This window comes from Dromiciops gliroides, chromosome 2 (genome assembly GCF_019393635.1).
Source record: "Dromiciops gliroides isolate mDroGli1 chromosome 2, mDroGli1.pri, whole genome shotgun sequence".
Lineage (NCBI taxonomy): Eukaryota > Metazoa > Chordata > Mammalia > Microbiotheria > Microbiotheriidae > Dromiciops > Dromiciops gliroides.
This window is the reverse complement of record NC_057862.1, coordinates 664,793,723-664,808,870: the sequence shown is the minus strand read 5'-3', so window position 1 is coordinate 664,808,870 and position 15,148 is coordinate 664,793,723. Positions and strand designations below refer to the sequence as shown.

The 15,148-nt window shown below is 40.5% G+C and overlaps 1 protein-coding gene across 1 annotated transcript in view; it reads left to right on the top strand.

Moving 5' to 3' along the window:
- KDM3A (lysine demethylase 3A) overlaps positions 1-15,148 on the top strand; it is an 83,262-nt gene that overhangs the window by 22,292 nt on the left and 45,822 nt on the right. Inside the window, exons 3-6 of the mRNA XM_043983033.1 lie at positions 301-444; positions 10,897-11,007; positions 13,239-13,341; positions 14,114-14,238. Of these exons, the coding sequence (XP_043838968.1) occupies positions 301-444; positions 10,897-11,007; positions 13,239-13,341; positions 14,114-14,238 (483 nt within the window). The remainder of the gene's footprint in view (positions 1-300; positions 445-10,896; positions 11,008-13,238; positions 13,342-14,113; positions 14,239-15,148) is intronic.

The following is a 15,148-nucleotide window of genomic DNA, read 5'->3' as shown; positions in this document are numbered from 1 at the left end:
TTGATTGACTGTGAAGGGACTTGGAGTTATTTTCCCTAGTTTGAAGGTTTTGCAAATCAGAAAGCCTGGTTTGTTTTCCTTATTCATCATGATCAGGGAGACATACTATAGTAGTAGTAAGTGGGGAAAGAACTAAGAAAAAGGAAAAGTGGGGAAAAAGAAACTGAGATGTGCGTGTATGTGTATGTATAATTTTAGGGTACAACAAAGGGCCAGTACCCATGGGGTCTTGAACTTTATATTGTTGATTGGTTTATATTTGGTTTTCAGTTAAATTTTTTCTTCCCCCCTCTTTCCCAGGTATGTGTGGAATTTGATGGAGAATCATGGAAGAAGAGAAGATGGATAGAAGTATATAGTCTTCAAAGGAAGGCATTTTTGGTAGAACATAACCTGGTTTTGGCTGAGCGGAAATCTGCTGAGATTGTGCAGTGGCCTGCAATAGTGAGTAAATCTTACGAACCTTCTCAGTTGACATGTAACAAAATAGAATTTCTTTAGTGTCTCATAGATGTTGTCACTGTGCTGATTTTGGAGGGGAAAACAGATATTTGAAATCACCCTGCTATCCTACTTGATTACTCAAGATACATTTCTTCTTAATTGATAATAAATGAAATTTAGGGATCAGGTACAAAATCATTAGGAAATATTTTAATTAAGATTTTCACTAACTTTTCTTCCTTGTCTAAAATAATTTATTTTTACTTTATATAGCTTCTTAAATCTAAGGTTTAAGTCTGAGAGTTTCTTGAAATCTGGCAGATCTTCATAATATTCTAGACTAAAAAATATGAAGCCTCTGTTGGTTTATGGAACCTACAAATTTAGGTAGGCTTCTATGGCCCATTCTCAGGAATGTCATTGCTCAAGTGTGTATTCTTGTACCCACCCCTGCCTTTTCTGGACAAGGATGTAGAAGAGGTAGAGAATAGGGCTCCCTTTGAGCTTTGAGCTTTTTTTGTCTTTCCAGGGAGCTCTGTGACTCTGCCACAGTTGAAGTGAATGGAGTTAGTTGTGTGATTTCAGAGGAAGGTCATGATTAAGTCAGATCACCAGTGTCAAAATTGGAAGAAATTTCAAAGGTCACCTTGTTCATAGGCTGTCTGGTCTGTACTGTTTAGCTCAGGGTTTCTTAAACCTTTTCCACTCAAAACCCCTTTTCACCTGAGAAATTTGTACATGACCCTGGGTATGTAGGTCTATATAACCTTTTGTTGTTTGGGGTTTTTTGTGGGGCACTGGAGTTAAGTGACTTGCCCAGGGTCACACAGCTAGTAAGTGTCAAGTGTCTGAGGCCAGATTTGAACTCAGGTCCTCCCGAATCCAGGGCCAGTGCTCTATCCATTGTGCCACCTAGCTGCCCCCCCTGTATAACCTTTTACTGTTGCCAAATATGGCTTGAGTCCCACATTCACCCTCACAACCCCATATGAGGTTCCACAGTTTAAGAGTCTTTGGTCTAGCTAGTAATGAGTGGTTCAGAAAAAATGGTGAAATTTGTGCTAGGCCTTGAAGGATAAATAGAATTTAGATATTATTGGTGGTGTATGGGGATGGCCCTGGAGAATAGTGAGTCAATAGAATATGCTGCAGTAGAAATAGCATCTGTGTCTGTCTGTCTCTGTCTCTCTGTCTTTCTGTGTCTTTTTCTCTATGGAGCAAGAGAATTACTGCAGTCTGAAGAATTGGGTTCATGTTAGAGAAGGTGTTTAATAGAATGTTGAAAAGGGTAGGTTGAGAGAGCAGATTGTGGAAAACTGTAAAAGTGAGGTAGAGATTACAAAGGCAGACTCAGTAGGAGCCAGTTAAGGACCAGGGGAAGGGCTAACAGAGACCCAGGAGAATACAATGTTAGGATAGTTCCGATTTCTACAAGGATTCAATAAATCTAAATAAAGATCCCTCTCCTAAATCCTGTAAACATAACAGAATCAGAAAATTGACAGAAAAAGTCAAAGGGGGAAAATAGCTAATGGGTCTGTTTTAGAGGGTAGCATATGCAAATAGCTATGTTCTAGTTGGGTCTCCTTAGAAGTCTGAAGCTAGGAATTTGGACCTCAGCTTCTAGAGACTGGGAGCTCTATGAGGACAGCATCGCATATCCTCATGGACCTCTCATGGTGTTGTAGCCATGGTGTTGTGGCTAGGGGATGAATGTTCAGTAAGGTTAACTTTGCTGATGGAGACAGTAATTGTGCATGGCATTGTGGGAGGAGAGATAGGGAAATGATGCCAGAGAAAGCAGCCAGTCAGCTGCCTCTTTGAAAGACTGTAGTAGTAAGTGGAAAGAATGAAGTGAGCGGGAACACGCTTTACTGGAATAGGTGAGTTGGGAAAGGAAGATGCGAAAGATGGTGTTGGGACAGCTTATGGAGGGACCGCGTGGGCCCGAGTACAATTCTATGCCTCTTCTCACTTTTCTTTTTTCTGAAACTCCAGGCTCATTCCCAATAGAGAAGCTTCAGCACAGAAGCTTTACCCTGCTCTGCTTTTCCGACCTGGGCCAAGTGTGACCCTCCTTAGGCTTTTTGCCTTGTTAGCCTTCTGATCCTGCTCATGGGAACAAACTATATTTGTTCTAGAATTGGTGCTGACACATTTATCAGCTTTAGCCAAGCTGCAGCTCAGGACTCGCCAGCTTGCGATAGGTACCAGCCCCAGCCTCTCCCAGCAGCAGGGATTGCAGGCACAAACCACCATCTCCCCATAAGCCATACCCCCCAGCCACCTCACCAGGTACCTGCTTGTCTTGTCAACTTAGCTTCTGCCTATTTGAAGCTTTCTGCTGTCACCTACTGCTGCCGTTCCTTGTTAGGACCCAAATTCTCAAGCTATGTCTCCAGGGTAACTGTCAGCTGGTTGCTAGTCGGCCTCTGAATGAAACAAATGTAGTAATTGAACCTGAGGTGTGAACAAACAAGACATAAGTAGCCCTCAATATATATATATATATATATATATATATAAAACTATTTTATTATTTTCCAGTTACATTTAGAGATAGTTTTCAACATTTGTTTTTGTAAGATTTCTAGTTTCAAATTTTTCTCCCTCCCTCCTCCCTCCCTAAGACAGCAAGTAATCTGATATAGGTTATATATGTGCAGTCACATTACACACTTCTGCATTAGTCATGCTGTGAAAGAAGAATCAAAGCAAAAAGGAAAAGCCTCAAAAAAGAAAAACAACAAAAAACAATAGAAATAGTATGGTTAGATTTGCATCTAGATTCCACAGTTCTTTTTTTTTTTCTGGATTTGGAAAACATTTTCCATCATGAGTCCTTTGGAACTATCTTGGACCACCTCAATATATTTTTCATGCTCTTGGGGGGTGGGGGAGACAATATGGGTTAAGTGACTTGCCCAGGGTCACACAGCTAGGGTTAAGTGTCTGAGGTCAGATTTGAACTCAGGTCCTCCTGAATCCAGGGCTGGTGCTTTATCCACTGTGCCATCTAGCTGCCCTAACCTCAATATAATTTTAAAAGATACTGACCTAAGGTGAGTCTTGAAGAATATTTGGGATATCTTTTTAGCTGGTGGAACAGGAAGCTAGCTCTTGGTAGAGAGAGGCTCTTGAGTTGTTCCTTTGTCCCTAGTCCTAGATTGCCTTACATTTGCTGACCCCTTCCTTAGAGAAGGTGCTAATTGAAAAAAGTTCCTAGGGCAGATGGAAGGGAAATTGTAAAGCTGGTGAAAGATGGAGGGAGGGTTTTTCTTTTTCTTTTTTTTCCCCCAGGGCAGTGAGGGTTAAGTGACTTGCCCAGGGTCACACAGCTAGTTAAGTGTCAAGTGTCTGAGGCCAGATTTGAACTCAGGTCCTCCTGAATCCAGGGCCGGTGCTTTTTCCACTGGGCTACCTAGCTGCCCTCTTTTTTCTTATTTTTGACAAGAGGTGAGATCATCTCTCAGACATACAGGATTAGGAGATGAAATAGGGGGCTTAGTGACAATTTGAAGCAATATCTAGAGAGTCCAAATGAGAGAAATCAAAGAATTTTTATACTGTGGGCACTTAATATTTGTTTTAATTAATTAAAAGGACTGCTAAGCAGTAGCTTTTGGACCCAGCAAAGTTGGAAAGCCTGATTCCCCCCACCCCCATTTTTTTAGTGAATAAATCTTTATAATTTTGTTAACTGTGTTCTAGCAAGGCCCTCCAGGAATTGACAGAGAAAGATGGGCACTAAAGTTGGTAATCTTGTTTGGGATGTATGAAGTAGACATGGCACAAAGTTGTAGTCTGTACATATAGCTAAAAGGGATCTTTAGAGGTCCTAGCCTCCCCTCCCCCAGTCCCTTTATTTTACATGTGAGGAAATTGAGGTGCAGAGAAGTTAAATGAGTGCCCTAGGACCTTGTGATACAGGAAGGAAGCAGAAAAGCTGGTATTTTTGAACCCTGGCTCTCTGCCTCCACATATTATATTTCTTTTCGTTGAGAGCATAAGTGAGGACAGTATTGAAGTGGGTGCCCAGGAAAGGCTAGGGGAGGGGGAGAACTTGAAGATGAGAGACCAAGTTCAGAGGAATGGGGGGAGGAATGGGACAAGGAGGAAAAGGTAACAGGTAAAGGTAGTCCAAGAAAGGGAGCATCTCATTGTAGACCACTTGTTGGTGTAATGGCTGTCTTCCAAATGTTAGGCTGCTGCTGGTGGATGCACAAAATAGGTGTGGAACCCACATATTGAATGGGTGGTAAAGTGAGGTGTCTGATGCTGTATCTGTGGGCCTGTTGGTTTCATGATATCAGAAAATGGAGGTGGAGAGGAAGAAGAAGCCAGGTGTCACCCAGAAAGAAGAACACTTACATTTGTGAGCTTGAAAGCATTCCCCAAAATGGTTGTCATGCAAATTGAAAATTTGAAGCAGTTCATAGGCTGGCATGGCCCAGCCATATGAAAATCCGACTAAGTGGCCATTTATTTACTAAGAGTTATTTGAATCTGTTGGAATTTGTTACAAGAAGGAAACTACATTATATCGCGGATTGTTTTTGCTTTTAAAAATTTCTTCCTGTTTTCTGGGGTTATGGGCACATTAAAATGGCTTTAGTTTGTTTTTATATATATATATATATTATAAAGGCGTAGTTATGCTTTGATCCTCATAGCAGCCTTCCTAAACAGGTAGCTCATTTTCATCCTCTTTTTGCAAATGGGAAAACTAATTCAGAAAAATGGAGTTGTTTGTCCAAGTTCACATGACTACAAAGTGGTAGACTTGAACTTGGGTCTTCTGCACACTCTTAGTATCTCTTACTAGCTTGTTATTGCTTATTAGGAAGTAGTGGCATCATATGTCACCTTTACATGATAAACTTGCTTATGTCTCTCCCTCACTATCTTGGGTAATTATTTTTATTGGAACTTTTATAGACATGTATATCATTCATATATATATATATATATATATATATATATATGGACAAAAGAAAAAGGGGAAAACCCAGATTTAAACTTTGTGAAATATTTCCATTTCTCTATCATGTGTTTCTTTGTTCTTCTGTACATTTCCATAAGTGCAGCATCACATTTTCCATTAATTATAGTCCTAGATTTAGAGTTCTAAAAGATCTTAGGTCATCTAGTCCAGGGCTTCTGAAATTTTTTCCACTCACAACCCCTTTTTGCTCAAGAAATTTTTTTGCACCCCTGGGTATATAAAATAGGTATATGTAATCTTTTACTGTTGCCAAATTTTTTGTGACCCCTACAATATGGGGTCTCAACCCACAGGTGAAGAAGCTTTGAACTACTCCAGTTCTTCATTTTACAGTTAGGAAAGCCTAGAGAGCTTGCCCAGCATTATACATGTAGTCAAGAGCAGAGCCAGGATTCCATTCCCAGGTCCTGGAATGACAGATCGGTGCACTCTATCATGCCTTTCAGTAGCACCAGTCCTGCTTGGGGTTTTTTCCCCTTTGGGAGATAACTACACTCATGTTGTGGTTCCCTTTCCTTTAAAGAAATACTGTTGATTTTTAGGGTAGTCTTTTTTTTTGGCGAGGCAATTGGGGTTAAGTGACTTGCCTAGAGTCACACAGCTAGTAAGTGTCAAGTGTCTGAGGCTGGATTTGAACTCAGGTCCTCCTGACTCCAGCGCCAGTGCTCTATCCACTGTGCTACCTAGCTGCCCATAGGGTATTCTTTTTCAGATGGATTTGCCAGGTTTTCTAGAAGCAACATTTTTAGGTTTTAGAAAAGACTTTTAGGAGAACATGATTGCTGTCTTCAAAATTTTTTTTTTTTGGCACATGGCAATGAGGGTTAAGTGACTTGCCCAGGGTCACACAGCTAGTAAGTGTCAAGTGTCTGAGGTCAGATTTGAACTCAGGTCCTCCTGAATCCAGGGCTGGTGCTTTATCCACTGCGCCGCCTAGCTGCCCTCTTCAAATATTTCAAGGGCCATCCTGTACACTCCCAGGAAGGCAGGTTTTTTTACTCCATATATGAAAGAAGTTCCCCCAAATTCTACTTAATTAAAAATAGAATGGACTGTGTTTTGCTATTGGGCTTCTTGGTTGCAGGCAGTATGTGTTGACAAAGTCTGCATCAAGAATGATCATTTTAGAATAGGAAGGGATGCTTTAGTTTTCCATAATTTAAAGATGAGGCCTTAGGGAAATGTTGTGACTTGATTAAGTTTACATGACTTGTTAATGGTAAGAGAACAAACTCCTGACCTCTCTTTCCTTTAATTCCATTATAATATTAACAAATCAGCACTTCATTTTTCAATTCCAGCTTATTCTTGTTTTCTTTAGAACTTGACTTCATTGATTTGACTAATTGTAGTTGTATCTCAGGACTCAAGACAAGCCCTTTCATCAATTTCACCTAGTCAGTAAATTAATCAATAAACATTTATTAGGCCTCTACCATGTGCCAGGCTCTGTTAAGTACCAAGAATACAAGAAAAAGCAAGAAAGTCCCTGCTCTCAAAGAGCTTACAGTCTTATACCCTTGCAACATTGTACTTCCTTCTCTCCTCTGACACTGCCCCCACTCTAGTGCAGCCTCTCATCATACCTCAATGACTGCTGTAGCAACTAGTGGATCGGCCTGCCTGCCTCAAGTCTCTTTCCATTCCACTCCATTCTCCATTCAGCCACTAAAGTGATTTCCCTAAAATTCGGGCCCGATCGTGTCACCCGCCTCCCACTCAGTAAACTCCAGTGGCTCTCTGTTGCCTCCAGGAGCAATACAAATCGCTGTTGGGCTTTCAGAGCCCTTCCTAATCCAGCCCTCTCCTACCATTTGAGTCTTCTTACACCTTACTCCTTGACTTTCCTCTTCAATCCAGTGACACTGGTCTCCTGACTGCACCACAAGCAAGACCCTTCATCTCTTTGCTTTGGGCACTTTCTGGCTATTCCTCATGCCTGGAACACTCATCTTGTTTTTTGGTTCCTGGACTCCTTGGCTTCTTTCTTTCTTTAAAACAACAGCACCAAAAACAAAAACAAAAAATAGTATGGTTCAATCAGCATCCATTTTTGGGGGGGGGGCGGGGCAATGGAGGTTAAGTGACTTGCCCAGGGTCACACAGCTAGTAAGTGTCAAGTGTCTGAGGCCAGATTTGAACTCAGGTAACTCCTGAATCCAGGGCTGGTGCTTTATCTACTGCACCACCTAGCCACCCCCAATCAGCATCCATATTCCACAGTTCTTTTTTTTCTTCTGGATTTGGAGAGCCTTTTCCATCATGAGTCCTTTGGAACTTTCTTTTACCATTGGATTGGTGAGAAGAATCTAGTCTATCACAGTTGATCAACACATAATGTTGATGATACTGTGTACAATGTTCCTATAGTTCGGCCCATCTCACTCATCATTAGTTCATGCAAGTCCTTCCAGGTTTCTCTGAATTCCTTCTGCTCATCGTTTCTTACAGCACAATAAAATTCCATTACATTCATATACCACAACTTGTTCAGCCATTCCCATTGATGGGCAGCCCCTCAATTTCCAATTCCTTGCCACCACAAAAAGAGCAACTATAAATATTTTTGTACATGTGGGTCCTTTTCTGTTTTTTATGATCTCTTTAGGAAAAAGACCCAAAAGTGGTATTGCTGGGTCAAAGGGTATGCACAGCTTTATAGCCCTTTGGGCATAATTCCACATTGCTCTCCAGAATGGTTGGATCAGTTCACAGTTCCAATTTTTCCACAGCTTCTCCAACATTTATTATTTTCCTTTTTTGTCATATTAGCCAATCTGATAGGTGTCAGAGTTGTTTTAATTTGTATCTCTCTAGTCAATAGTGATTTAGAGCAATAGTTAGCTTTGATTTCTTCATCAGAAAACTGCCTGTTCACATCCTTTGACCATTTCCCAATTGGGGAATGACTTGGATTCTTATAAATTTGATTTAGTTCCTGATATATTTTATTTTTTTATTTTTTTAAGTGAGGCAATTGGGTTTAAGTGACTTGCCCAGGGTCACACAGCTAGTAAGTGTTGTGTCTGAGGCCGGATTTGAACTCAGGTCCTCCTGAATCCAGGGCTAATGCTCTATCCACTGCGCCACCTAGCTGCCCCTTGTTCCTGATATATTTTAGAAATGAGGCCTTTATCAGAAGTACTGGCCATAAAAATTTTTCCCCAGATTTCTTCCTCCCTTCTAATTTTGGATGCATTGCTTCTGTTTGTATGTAGCTCATTTGTGCTTATTTTTCTTTGTTGCCTACCCCATTAGATTGAGAGCTCCTCGAGGGTAGGGACTGCTTTTTTTGTTTATTTTTTGGGGGGTGTGGGATGTTGGTTTTTTGTTTTTTTTTTTTGGTGAGGCAATTAGGGTTAAGTGACTTGCCCAGGGTCACACAGCTAGTAAGTGTTAAGTGTCTGAGACCGGATTTGAACTCAGGTCCTCCTGACTCCAGGGCCGGTACTCTATCCACTGCGCCATCTAGCTGCCCCGGGAGGTTTTTTTTTTAATATCCCCAGTGCACAGTGCCCAGAACACAAAGAGATGCGTAGTATTTATTGACTGACTCTTTCCTGGACTCCTTTTTCTGTATATCCTCTCAGTGACCTTCATATTAATCCCTATGCAGGTAACTCACAGGTCTGTTTAGCCAGCCCTAGTGTCTTTTTAACTTCATTTTTACATCAGGTGCTGACTGCCTAGGGGACATTTCAAACTGGATCTCCTGTAGGCATCTCAAACTCGATGTGTATAAAGCCCAGCTCATTATTGATGTCATCTTCTTCTCTTTACTCTTATAGATCTCACTGTTTTTTCCACATCTCTCTTCTATATCCCTTCCTGTCCACTCCTATAGTCACCACACAACTTGATTCCCTCTTGATTGGTTGCCTAGACTACTCACAGTGCCTCCTGGTTCATCTCCTTTCCTCAAGCATGCTCCGGTCTGTTTTCCACACCGCTGCTGCTCCTACTGAATAAATTTGAGTGGTTTGGTTTTGATTTTGCCTTAAAGATGAAATAACCATAAACTCTTCCGTTTGTGAGGTAAGGGTCTTCCCATCTTGCCCATCCCTGCCTGGCTAATTTTTTCCATTTGACTTTGTGTCCTAGCCACATTGGCCTATTGGCTTTTTTGCACACATATCACTTGACTCCCCTGGCTCTATCCTATGCCTGAAATACCTCACCTCCTCATCTTGGAATCCCTGGCTTTTCCAAGAGGCAGTTTAAAATGCCAACTTCTTGATGAAGTCTTTCCAGGCCCCCCACCTCACCTCCCCAACGGCCTTGAATTTAGTTTACATGTTTTCCTTATTATACTGCTGTGAGGTTCACATCCTCCTAACAATGTAAGCTTCTTAGGGGCAGAGACTTAAAACTCTTCACTTGAGTTTCTGTAGCCAGAGCACTTCAAACATTTGGTAGATTGATTATATCAGCCTAATTATACAGAAGCAACTTGGTATATAGTGAAATTTGAAAGCATTGAGTTCTCATTCAGGCTCTTCTAAGTAGCTTTGATACTTTTATAAAAATCTGTTTCTGTGATTAAAAATGAGGCTAGAATTTTTTTAAGCCAGTAGGTAAATGGTAGACTTTTGGAACCAGAAGACAGTGTTTCAAGTTTGCTGAGTGTTTTTCATAATAAAATAATTTCTAAACTTTTCATACATCTTCATTGAACCTCACACCCATTTTAGAGAAAGCAGCATGCTGTAGTGGACAGAGAAGCTGGTCTCAAGGAAGAGAAAGCTGGGGGCAAAGTCACTTAGTGCCCTAGATAAATGTTGTCAATTTCAAATGTTGCAGGCTGCATATTGACTGAGAAACAAATTAACACTAGATTGTACATTTTCCTGTTGCATTGTAATCTGGTCAAAGCAGATGAGTTTGATACCTTTGAGACTAAAAAGAGACAAGGAAGGTGCCAACCTGCATTAATAGGAGAACCGTCATATTAGACCAATGAAATCACAGGTCCGTTCTCTATCCTTTATTTTACAGGAGAGGAAATTAAGGATTAGGTTAAGTAGCTTGTCCATTATCACAAAGCTAGTACCTTATGAGGTGAAATTTGGGCCCCTTCCCCTTAAACTCATTTCTCCATCACACTACATAGTTTTCTGTTTTCAAAAGTCTGCCATTTACTTACTAGTTTAAACTTTATTTTAAAAGTCATAATTTTTCCTTTGATCTTATTCTGGTTTGGAATACATGTAGACATATGCACATTCATGGTTTGTTATGTTTGGCTCCATAGACATTTATTGCTTTTGCAGTAAATAAATTTGCCATAAATAAAGCTATAAAGATTATATAAAGATTTTCTCTTAGTAGAGAATTAGCACTTGTAATTTTCAGAGTTCTGCTGATGTCATTTGTATTGATGCCTAAATAAAGAAGTATATGTGTGTGTGTGTGTGTGTAAATTTTGCTTTGTTTTTGTGTGGTTTTAGCTGTACAAATCCCTATTGGACAAGATTGGTTTAGGATCTGTTACCTCTATTCGTTTTCTTGGAGAAGACAGAAGAGTATTCATTTCTAAAGACCTTCTGAAGCCTATACAGGTAAATTTCAAACCAAATCTACTACAAATATGTAATATTAAAAAGGGGATCTTACTACTAGGTTCTAGCAGTGGTTTATTATCATAATTAGTTTATAAAAGTCAAAGCAGTCCTTAAGCTTCAAGGCTCGACAAGTAGAGACTTTGCTTATGGGTTCTTCCCCTCAGCTGCTGCTATTATTTTGGGAGAGAACAGATGGGAGTTAGGGGAGTTCGTTTCCCCAGCTAGTGAAGACTACAGGCTCATTTACATGTAACATATATAATTCCACAGACTTCCCTTTCTCCCAGTAAAATGGAGGGTAAGGATTATTTCCTGTATCTCTTATGTTTCATGCTGCCATTTTGCTTTTTTTCCCTATAAGATTGCCATGTTCATTTTCATTTGACTTTACCTATGTGCTAATATTAGAAGAACTTGCAGAACCCCTGTGATGTGTCAGTCCTTGGGAGAAGTTTCTTCATTTACAAAATTCAATGGTTTATTTTCTAGTTTCCAGCAGTTTTGTCGATATGAATGTCAAACTGCGTTAACTCTTTATTTTTGGAGGTTAAGAATGCTAACATAAACATATAAAACCTACCCAAACTCAGTGATCCTTTAACATGGCAGAAGCAAGCAAAGGAATCATGGAGGAACCAATAAACACACAAGATGCTTGCCTTTGGGCTTTGTCTATTTCCATGATGGTTGACAATTTCCATCCCATCTTCCACCTCTGCCCTTCTTTCACTTCATCCTCCCTTCTCTTTGCTACTCATTTCTGGTAAGTTCTATTTATCCAGCCAGTGAAATTCAAATACCTGAGATTCACGGCCCTCAGCAATACTGTTCACACCTTCCCTCATTATTACTAGCGCTTGGTTTTGGACCCTGGAGTTTTATCCAGTTAGGGGACTCCTATTGCCTTTCTCCCCTTAAGTTGATTGGCAGCTCATCTGTCATTTCCAGTCTTAGGAAGTGCAGAGACCCTCAAACAGCCAGTGTATGCCAGAGAAAGGACTTGAACCCAGGTGGTTTTTTTAACTTAATTCCACTGTACTGTATCTCACCTATTCTTTCTCCTATGACTTTGGCTCCCAGCCCATTTGGGCTGTTAATCCTCCCTCAGAGATTCCTTACCTCTTCTCCCTGCCCCCCAACTCCTCTTTGTTCATGTTGTTTCCTTGAATAGAATTTTTCCCTCTCTTGTCCCAGCTCTTTAGACAGCTTTCTGGTATCCTCCTAAGTTCACCTTTCCAGATCTCCCATGGTACTTTTTTATTTAAATGTTTTTATTCGAAGCTTAGTCATTATCAGTACCAGTGTTCAAATAAAATAGATGATCATTCATGATACCATAAGTCCCGAATTCATTTTTTAAACAAATATATATTTATTTAAGAAAAATAGTCCATTTGCATCCTCACTCCCTCTTTGCTTGTACATCTCTTATGTGTACTTGTATTACTTACTGTTATTCTCCTTCAAGACTAGATATTCCACAAATGGAGGAAGTATGTCTTATGCCTTCCTTTCACAACAACATATAACCTGTTGTTCTCAGCTGCTTAATTTTGGAAAAAAATTTTTTTTTTAAGTTGAAGAAAAGATTGAACATACTGTGTACTTTCCACATGGGTGTGACTAATGGTACAAATATCTGAGCAGTACTACTTCTTTTTTTTTTCTTTTTTTGTGTGGGGCAGTGCGGGTTAAGTGACTTGCCCAGGGCCACACAGCTAGTTAAGTGTCAAGTGTCCAAGGTCGGATTTGAACTCAGGTCTTCCTGAATCTAGGGCTGGTGCTCTATCCACTGAGCCACCTAGCTGCTCCCTTGTCCTGCACTTTGATGTTAGAACAGAACACATCACCAATTTAACACTACCTTAGATTTGATTGAACTAGACTTTGGTTATTGTTTTCAGTCACATTTGATTTGATTCTCTGTTACTATGTTTTCTAGTCTTAGCAATTCCATATTGTCAAACTGTAGGGTATCCTGTAACTATTTCTCATCTTTTTGCCTTGTGGCAGTCCTAATATACCTTGCTGTGATGTGGCTAAGGAATTTGATGTCATCTCTTCCCTTTGCAATTCATTTCTTTTGGTCTGCGCAAGAAACATGCTAATATCCACAAGAAGATGAACTTTATCCTCTTAAGAGTCCTTGTTTGCTTTGAAGTAGGTAATGTAGGAAGCTGTAGGAAGTAGGTAATGAGTATTTATTTCAGAGATCTCTATTTTCTCAGGATGTAAATGGTCTTCGACTTTCTCTTATGGATCATCAGAATATCAGTAAAGAATTTCAAGCCTTGATCGTGAAACATTTAGATGAAAGCCATTTATTACAAGGTATGTATATGTATGACTTGGATGTTATGAAATGTTAAGTCCAAGCTCATCTTTTGTGGTTTTGTGGTTGACCTCTCTCACCATGATAGACTTATCAAAAATGACATTGCAGACCGCATCTTCTTTCTTCTTATGCTTTATTTGTCTCACATTACTTAGCAATGTCTTACCTGCCTTTTTGGATGCAGACTTAAATGTTCTGTAGTAAAACTTCAGTAATTCATTATTACTAGAAAGGAAATTGAGAATATTTGAAATTGTCTCATTTAAGTAGTTAGAAAATGAACACATGGCTAGTCTTGGCTCTGTAGCAGCAAGATGACACTCAGTTTTAGTCCTGTGAAATTAATTTAATGGTAAGAAGTTTGGTGTGCACAATGGTATATTCCCAATCACAAAAACACAACTATCTTGTTCTAGCAGAACCCAGTGAGATCCCCTAGATCCTTACCTTTTCCTCAGTAATCCAACCAGTCAGATTTGCTCATTTAAACAATTCCTCAGTGTTGCAGATACATCAAAATGATCCAGATCAAATGTGTCTTTAGGATGTCAGTGGGAAAAGGGAATTCAGTAGAAATTGTATGTACCGATGACCAATTTTACCAGAACACACCCATCTGTCGCATACATCCCACATCTGGGGGGATTTATATTACATTTCACTCCATTTTTCTTACATTTAAGGCCAAGGAAAAGATTATGCTGAGAAACTATTAATGGAATAAATAGACAGATTTGAAGTTTTAATTTTTCTTTTTCTCTTTTTAAGGTGATAAAAACTTAGTTGGTTCAGAAGTAAAAATTTACAGTTTGGATCCATCCACCCAGTGGTTTTCAGCAACTGTCGTAAATGGCAATCCCGCCTCAAAAACACTGGAAGTGCGCTGTGAAGAGGTAACTTTAAACCCCTAGATCGGGACCTTCTTCCCATGCATTGAAAGAAATGCAGGGGGGCAGCTAGGTGGTGCAGTGGATAAAGCACCGACTCTGGATTCAGGAGGACCTAAATTCAAATCCGGCCTCAGACACTTGACACTAGCTGTGTGACCCTGGGCAAGTCACTTAAACTCTCATTGCCCAAAACAATACACAGAGAAAAAAGAAATGCAGACCCATTGTGGTGGGAGGCAGGCTCCTGTTCCAGTGGTTTTTTCATTCAGTAAACATTTGAGCTCCCCTAGTGTGCTAGGCCCCGCTAGTAACTTGAGGAATTAGGCTTGGTTCTGCACTCTCAGTAAGCTCCTAGAATCATTTGCTAGATCTTGTTCCTGCCTTCCCAGCACTTCTCAGCTGAGTCACCACCTTCATTTATTCCCTCCTCACCTCTCTCAGACCTATTTTTAAAAAGAGTCTCATACTCGTCCAGCCCCCAAAGCGGTTTCCCTAGAGCAGAGATCAGAGATCAGAGTGCAGCACTCCTCCCCTGTGGAGCCCTGGATCTAAAACCCTTCACAGCCAGCCTCACTCTTCCCTGCCTGTCCAGCCTCATGTTACCCCTCCTTTTACTCCCCTCATTTGTCTCTGTGCTGGCACTGGTCACACCCTCTCATGCCACACTCCCCCTCTGCATCTTCCCTCCTCTTGATTTCCTTGGAGACCCACCCCAAGTGCCACTTAGCACACCAAGCCATTCCTGGCCCACTTCTCTCCTCACTGGTAGCCCTCCTTCCCAAGTCACTTAGATGCCCGTCATTCCCTGAAAGACGGGGTTTCTGGGCAGGGACTGCTTCCTTTCTGTCTCTTCCTGTCACTTCCCTGCTCCTTGGTTCATGATTAGGAGCATTTGACTCCTGCTTGAGGATTT